Source organism: Corylus avellana, chromosome 1 (genome assembly GCF_965113065.1).
Source record: "Corylus avellana chromosome 1, dhCorAvel1.hap1.2, whole genome shotgun sequence".
In the NCBI taxonomy this organism is placed as follows: Eukaryota; Viridiplantae; Streptophyta; class Magnoliopsida; order Fagales; family Betulaceae; genus Corylus; species Corylus avellana.
The window spans coordinates 47,894,782-47,903,403 of NC_142490.1; the positions used below are offsets into that span (position 1 = coordinate 47,894,782).

An 8,622-nucleotide genomic window follows, 5' to 3' on the forward strand; every position below is an offset into this window, starting at 1 on the left:
CTACAATAAATTAAAGGTGTAACATACCATGTAGACAGAAATAGAGCAGTTTGATTTCGACCAAAACCAGGATTTCATTACCTTTGTCTCATAAGGCTAATCGTGTAAAAGTTAAACCTTATCAACATCTTTTTAGACTTTCTGTCGGCTCTTTTTTGTGTGAATATCCTTCATCATCACCTCCTAAAGTAGGCACCCAAGGCTCCAATCTAATTCACACTTATCAGCAAACTATGGTATCACACAGATTTTGCTACATTTTTTTGAGCTAGTCTTTAAATTCGTAGTAATTTGCTATCCAAATTGCTACAAATTCAAGTAATAAATATAAGAGAGTCCTTATGAGGCCTATTTTTTTAAGGAGACAAAATACCCAAAAATTTATTCAGAAAAATGAATACCATATGTGTTTTCTCACATTTGCTGTTCGAATTACTAGCAATCTAGGCAACAAATGTGAGAGAGCTCTTATGAAGCCCATCTTCCAAAATCGAATGACAAGAGCGTCGGTCGGTAATGTTGATTTCGGTAGAAAAATTTTATTTTCGCCTTTCGAACTGACAATGTTGATAAAGTCGGTTATTTCACTGACTTATTCCGCAAAATTTTATTTTATTTCGCATTTTGAGCCGAATGGCGGTCGGTAAAGTCGGTGTCGGTCGGAAGTCGGTGTCGGTAATGTTGGTATGTGCAAAAGTGGCAAATTTGTAGGTAAAGTTGGTCGAAAATTAGTTAGTAAAATCGGTTTGGTTAAAAAACTTCTTCTGCCTACCAAACCGAAAAATTTGGAATAAAAAAAATCATGCCGCCTACCGTCTGCCATCAAGTCGGTAACGGTTGAAAGTCAATCGGAAGTCGGTTAGTTGGTAATTTGCTCAGTCCTAGACAAGATGCCTAAAATCTGCTTGGATAAGTAAATCTCATATGACTTCTCTCATATTTATTAACATAATTGATAGAAATCCAAACAATAAAATTACTAAAAATTTATATATATCAGTAATATATATTAATTGCAAGAGATATGGCTGTGTTTGTTAAACATTTTGTCTTATGTTATTCAAACAAATACATGAATAAAATATTAAAATCACAAACCCTATTCAAAACATAACACATGCTTTTACCATTATGTCACGACAAAACAATTATTCACTAATTTGTCCTATTCTTTTAATGTACACAGTATTGGGGTACAGCAGCCGAGTCATTTAGAAGGAAATGGAGGGCATTTTATGAGATGCTGAGTAGGCTAAAGGACGTATGTCTACTCTGCATTAAACAATTCCACATCAGATTTGCGGAATCCCCACGTTACTTAAATGTTCTTCCTCCTTCTCCTCTTCTAGACTACTCCCCACACACTATCAAATACGCAGAGAGAGAGAGAGAGAGAAAGAGACAGAGAGGGTGAACCCTTGAAGTCTGCATTTCTTGCATAACGTACATATTGTCTGAAGCAGACTACTTTGACAAGCATCACAGAAATGGGTGAAGTAAGTTCTTTTTATGACGCCATTTTTATATCATTTTTTTCTCTGTTTGATATTCTTCTTCCTCATTTGTTCTTTTCTTTGTGTTGCTGAAGGAGAAGAAGGAAGAGCAAAAGAAAGAAGAAAGCAAAGAAGAAAAGAAGGAAGAAGAGAAAAAGGAAGAAAAGAAGGAAGAAGAACCACCGGAGATTGTTCTCAAGGTTGATATGCATTGTGAGGCCTGTGCTAGGAAAGTGGCAAGAGCCTTGAAAGGATTTGAAGGTTATTTCCCTTAATTTACTCATTATATTCTAAGCCTGTTTGAATTCTCACATCACTTTTTTTTTTTTCCTCAGAAAATTTAAGATCCCATCTCTGAGGATTTAGTTAAATTATTTTAAAGACCATAATATATGTATATATATATTTTTTAACGTTTAACACGTTTTAAATAAATAACATAAAGTTTAAAAATCCTTGTGTACCATAGAAAAAGAATATTGATATGATTGTTTTTGATCACAGGAGTGGAAGATGTAACAACAGACAGCAAGGCCAGCAAAGTGGTGGTGAAAGGGAAGGCAGCAGACCCCATAAAGGTGTGCGAAAGGCTACAAAAGAAAAGTGGCAGAAAGGTGGAGATAATTTCACCTTTGCCAAAACCCGCTGAGGAGAACAAGGAAGAAAACAAAGAACAAAAGGAAGAGAAAAAAGAAGAGGTAAACTCTTTAACCCTATAGTATTTATTTCTCAATATAATATGACATATATCAATTGTAGGAGAAAAGAAAAGAGATAAACATCTAATTGTATTGTTATATTTTTGTAAAATTATTAAAAAAGTGAGTCCAAAGAATTGCATATTTTTGTTAACAAACCAATTCATCTATATTTGTGCTAGAAAATCCTTCTACCAATTCGGACGGATAATTTTGGGACGGGATCGGGTGCAATTAGGTGTTAGTGTATATATATATATATACACGAAAGATTTAACACTTGAATAATGCTAAAAATCACATTATCTTATGATTATTCTAGATTGTTAACATGATAGTTTTAACTTACGTCAACATCGCGGGAGAAGAATATGATTTCTAGCATTTTGGTGTTTTTTTTATTTTTTATTTTTTTTTATTTTTTTATCTCTATATTTTTTTTTTTTGTTTTTTTTTTTTTGGTGTTTGTATATGGAGAGTTTCACACTTTTAACTTTTTACCTTCCTCCCATGGGTAAATAATAAATATGTCCTCCCCTTTAACTTTTTCTTTGTACCCTTCTCTGCTCTCTAGAGCCTAGTCTCTAGTGAGAATGTAAGATCCTACCCAACAGTTTCTAACAGTCAAAATTTGACCTGGTAATTAAAAGCATTAAAGTTGGGTATATATAGGAGTTACCTTTAGACCATGGACTCTCTCTCCCCCACCCACTTAAATGTATAGTGGATGGAGGTGGAGCTTTGTTGCTGCTGACATGAAAGTAACCAAACAGTGTGGGAAAGGTAACCCACCCATGAAGTAGGCACATTTTACAAGGGGAGGTAAATGAGCCTATCACGAGCTCTTGACCCCACTTCCCCCACAACTCCACAACTTGATCAATTTATCCACTGTAAACACTGCAACAATGGAGTCACGGGTTCACCCTCACCCACCCCCCTAGTTTTACCTTAACCAAGATTCAAAATAGAACACAATGCTGACGGTAAAAACTTTTAACTCCATTTTACTTCTTTGCTGCATTGTAAAATACTACAAACTACTACTTTTATTTCACTTTTATCTTACTCTGCTACTTAAATCAATTAATCTTTGAAGGGTTAATTTAAAATTTAATATAAAATTATTTGTATCTGACCAATAATTGGATCTCTTGTGATCAGCCTCCTGCTGTTATAACAGTCGTACTAAAAATTCGAATGCATTGCGATGCTTGCGCTCAAGGTATACAGAAGCGAATCCGGAAAATTCAAGGTACATTATTATTATTATTATTATTATTATTATTATTATTATTCTCCATTATCTAAATTGCTAGCTTATGTTACCTTGTAATAATCAAAGTTGGAAAATAATTAGGGAAATATTAAGCTATGAGAGCCACCCATATAAGAGGTCTACTTTTAAATTAGAGCTGACAATTTTTTACATGATTCGTAAATTTGAGACAAACTCAACATGAAATTAGCTAGTCATATATATAAGCCGAATCACTCTCAGAAGTGTCTTAATATTGTGACATGTGACGTAAACCCTTTTTTTAAAAGAATAAATCAGTTTTTTTAATGCATAATTTTTGAACCGGTTTTTTAAGAGTGAATCGGTCATTAAATTAGCTTAATTAAAGGCAATTAATTATATTTCAATAATTTTCCTTATATGTGATTTCATTAAATTCAAACATTTAATGCACAATATTAAGTATTATTAATGTCCAAATCAAATAAGGAAACAAATAATACAAATCAAATTATTATGTATTAATACTTTTAGTCACTTTAATATTTTTAATTCAAATTTAGAAAAGGCTAGAAGACAATTTTTTTTTTTCTACATATACTTTGTGCAAGTAATAATAGATAATTTATAAATAAGAATAACACAACCATCTCCAAACAATTATAATTGAGTATTAACTGTACTTTTAGGTCGTCTTTTTTCTTTTTTTTTTTTCAATTTGTTCTTGAAAAAAAATAATAAATTGCAACTTCTGAATTAAGATAATAAATTGTTTGGATTAGTGGGCTAATAGAAGATTATAGAGTGTTTATTTGATTTTTGTGCAAAAAAAAAGAATAAAAACTCTTTCGAAACACTAAAGAGATATCACATCAACAATATCAGAATTTCCTACTAATTTTCTATCAATATTTTGATAATCAAAATTCAAGTTTTCTTCTTGCTATTTTTTTTTTCTTTTATACTTTTCATTAAGTACATGTTTGGTACACTTTAAAAAAGAAAAAGTACATGTTCAGTAATGTACTGGTGTATAACATTTAGTATGTTTTTTTATTAAAAGAGGCGTAATAGATTTTTGCATACATCTATTTTAACTTATAATGAAAAGTAAGATGGGATGCGTTTAAGTTTTTGAAATTAAATTATAATGAAGAGTCCCGTGTATAGCGCGAGTTATGTGCTAGTTAAGGTTAAAAGGTCTTATCCATTTAATTTACTAGGTCAGATTAATATTAACGTTTATAATTTTACATTCATAAGTTGACACTGAAGCTTGACAGCAATCTATACTATTTGTTTTCTTGAGTCCCCTCACTCGATGGTTCATTGGGCCTAATAAGTCCATTTGCAAGTTGTGTCCTTTAATTTATAGTAGCTTAAGTGGCCGATTGAGGAGATTTATGGACCTTCAATCTGCCTAAAAAAGTAAGTTGTGTGACTGATGGACCGTCAAAACCTTGAAGACGTGTGATAGAAGGTCAATAAAGAATCAAATAGTAACAAATTGTATACAGCTGGTTCAAATGAGTAAAACATGTAATTATAAATCATGGGAATGACCGAATTGCAGCAAATTTTTCATGGAGTTCACTTGTCTGAATAGATGGTCTGCACCTTGGGCTGTCTAAGCAAATAAACCTTATCAAAGCACTGTGTGATCATACTATCAAATGAAATCTACCTGTTTAATTATACAAATGTCCAAATAATCGTAAGTGTAAACCCTCTCCCATTGATAGCCAGCTAATTGCAGCCTATTCCCATCACATTATATGGGTTACCTTTCTTAATTAGATTTTTCTATTTGGGACTGGAGATGAAAAGACCTGATTAATTCACTCGTCCCATCATATTGGTTTAATCAATGGCCAGCCTCTTATGCGAAATTCTCCTTTGAAGATTCTTTTCTTGATAATCATGCAATAAAATCAATCGGTGTGATCATATCGCATGTCAATCACTCTTGTCAATTGGACTTTAATTTGGATCGAATTTGTTAGCTTCCTTTTGGAACCAACCCAATCCACACCGGATGATGATTTGCTGCAATCCCTTGTCAAAAGTGGACGGTGGGGAAATTGCAGTAATCACGTGAGAAAGGGCTCTTATGCAGTGGGTTTTTGGCCCACTTGCCTCCTCGCATTTTTCTGTCCAACCCCTCATGAGCTGCCCACTCTCCCTTGGTCTTTGTTTTTGTAGTTTTCCTTTTGTTTTTCCATTTTTCTCTTACTTAATTGCCCCCAAACAAAAAAAAAAATTACCCTTTATGGCTTGGATGTCCATGTCGAAATGAACAACACATATGGTTGGATTCACTGATGTGAGATTTTGGAGTGTATGGCAGGTGTTGAATCAGTGGAAACAGACTTAGCTAATGATCAGGTAGTCGTAAAAGGCGTCGTCGATCCGGCGATGCTGGTTGATTATGTGTACAAGAGAACCAGAAAGCAAGCCTCCATAGTGAAGGATGAAGAAAAGAAAGAAGAGGAGAAGAAAGAAGAGGAAAAGAAGGAAGAAAAAGAGGGAGACAAGAAGGATGGTGAAGAAGGCAATGCAGAGGACGACAAGAAGAGTGATATCAAGCGAAGTGAATATTGGCCATCCAAGCACTTGTTGGAGTATGCATATGCATACCCACCTCAGATTTTCAGTGATGAGAATCCCAATGCTTGCTCTGTTATGTGACCAATCCTTGTGCTTTCTATGTGTACTTAGACATGCATGCTAATAAGTACGAAAGTCATGGGTTTATGCCATCCCATATAAAGTGTCATCGAGTCTTTTTGCTTCTTAGGTTTGAACTTAATTTGAAGTATGTGTCTATGGACTGCACACATGCATCCATAAAAGCTCTCTGCATGCTGTAATGAGCTACGTTGGCCTAAGTTTTTGTATGTACAAATTTAGCACAGAAAGTGCGTGCTTACTGCATTCAGATTAATCTTAATATTAAGAAGTTTAAGTGTACATAGGGCAAAATCAAGCCAACTCACTCCAAGTAACTGGCCGGATTGATATCTGCTATAAACATTTGAATGTTTCAATTCTCAAATCTTCAGTAAGCTCAAAATATACACCTTAATGGAGTTTCTTTATACATACTTTCATCTGCACTTTTGCTTTGGCATCCGTGACAGTACTTCTCTTAAGATTCGACGTTCTATCCAACTTTTATTCTATCTTCCAATAGTTAGGCAACCTTTTTGAATATTATCTAAATGACTAAATTTATCATTTTCTAGCTATGAGCTGAAACTTTTAGGATAAAAAGGTTATGAGTTCAAATTTTATCTAATGGGTCGGATTGATTACAGGAATATAAATTTCTAGTAAAACTCATTCTTGAAAACCATCTAACAAGGGGAGGTATCCAAAAGCTTACATACATAAAGTTAATGTTGTACTTAAGTCATATTGTATAATACTTGGAATTGTAACATATCACTAAACTTCATAGCTGACGTCCATAGTGGCCCACGTTATCCTATAAGTCGCCCCCTCCGTTATTATAACCTTCAATGTGGTGGCTAACTCTGTTACCAAATTATTCAAACTTCGGGAACAGCTCACTCTTGAAAATGAGCTTATAAGAGGAGGGTGTCCAAGAACATCTATATACATAGTTAAGATTGCACCAAAGACATATAGGATATTTAGTATACACCAACTTAAGCAGAAAACGACATTAATAAAATGCACTTGAACTCTCAGACAGACTTGGCCATTAATTATTTCTTCAAAGCACTCATGCATGTATTAGATGTTCTCACTTTGGTATGAACAGAAGTAAAGATTCCTAGCTAAGACAGATATCCCTCACTATTAAGCCTGGTGTTCTTGATCAGTTTTGTTGCTATATGTAGATAAGGCTTCACAATCACAATCCTAGCTATTGCAGTAGTGGAGCTCACAAATTCAGAGCACCCACATATGTTGCGGGTCATCGCTATACAATTGTACTATTTTCAGCATCTTCATTGTTGCAGCAAGGACAAAGGACTTTGAGATGCTGCGACCAGGAATCCAGGATGGGCTTGAACAAAGCCCAAGTCTGCAATCATATGATATTTATTTGTACTTTGAGATATTTGATATAGGAGGCAGGGCGGATTAATATAAAGTGGAGGATTAAAAATAATAAAAGGAAAAAAAAAAAAAGAGAAAATGATATATATATATATATATATATATTTTTTTTATTACTTTTTTTAACCTAAAGCCTTATAGGGTGTCAAATTGCCGGCCCTGAATTAGGATGGTACAATCAATGCTCCTGCATTTCCACTGATGGTGCTCATAGTGCAGCCACTCAAAAGAAACATTGACAGAAATTGGAAGGATTAAAACGTGTGGTTAATGGGTCATGGTAGAATTCCATTTTCCACAACAGGGCACTCCTCATATGTGAACCACTCATCCTAGATGCCTCTGGTCCATTACCACTGTTGTCAACGTGGAGTGACGAGCAAAGATAATTGAAATGATACATATTTCCTGAGAGATTCCCATGCCACTCCAAGATGGAACTTCTAAAGGAAAATGATGCTTCCATCGATCTCTTTCATGCGTGATGCTTAGCTACTCCTAGTGACTTCTGGGGCTGTTCAGAACCAATGAATAATGGAGCCTACAGGCTACAGCTCCGTCTGGGTACCATATACTCGTATTTTTGGTAATGTCTTGGGCTGGGCTAGCTTTTTGGGAGGCTCCTTTTTGAACTGCTCTTTGAACAATGATACCAACCACCTAGTAGAGACAACTCCCTAGAAACATGAAATATTATGTACATAGCAAATAGCAGTGTGCTGATCATGAACACTTTTGTGGCGTGTGCTGGGAACGAGATTCTTGAGGTTTGTCCATGGCCTTCCTGTAAAGTATAGAGGCTATTGGACCACAAGGCCATTGGTGCATTACACTACATAAGCTGAAAGGTAGCTTAGACGACAAAGAATGAAGCTGACTGGTTAAGTCATATTCAATACAAAAAATGGTGGGGTGGTACCACGGCTAGCTATAATGAAAAGTAAGTTAAGAATGCGAAAAGCAGGACTTTTCTGCAGTAGGCCTCATTGTCATTCCCCTGTCCTAAGTGCATTAAGTGCCTGGGAGTGGGGCGCCCTTCCAAGATTCCCAACCTTTCGATAACACGGAGTCAAGGAGGCCCAACAATCACATTCAACTTGGA

General features: G+C 34.9%; 1 protein-coding gene across 1 annotated transcript; it reads left to right on the forward strand.

Moving 5' to 3' along the window:
• Positions 1–1,270: 1,270 nt before the first annotated feature.
• On the forward strand, positions 1,271–6,369 carry LOC132172727 (heavy metal-associated isoprenylated plant protein 7). The gene is made up of 5 exons (XM_059584284.2): positions 1,271–1,496; positions 1,589–1,754; positions 1,998–2,191; positions 3,356–3,446; positions 5,779–6,369. The coding sequence occupies exons 1-5, from the start codon at positions 1,488–1,490 to the stop codon at positions 6,117–6,119; spliced, it is 801 nt and encodes a 266-aa protein (XP_059440267.2). The 5' UTR covers positions 1,271–1,487; the 3' UTR covers positions 6,120–6,369.
• Positions 6,370–8,622: the final 2,253 nt, after the last annotated feature.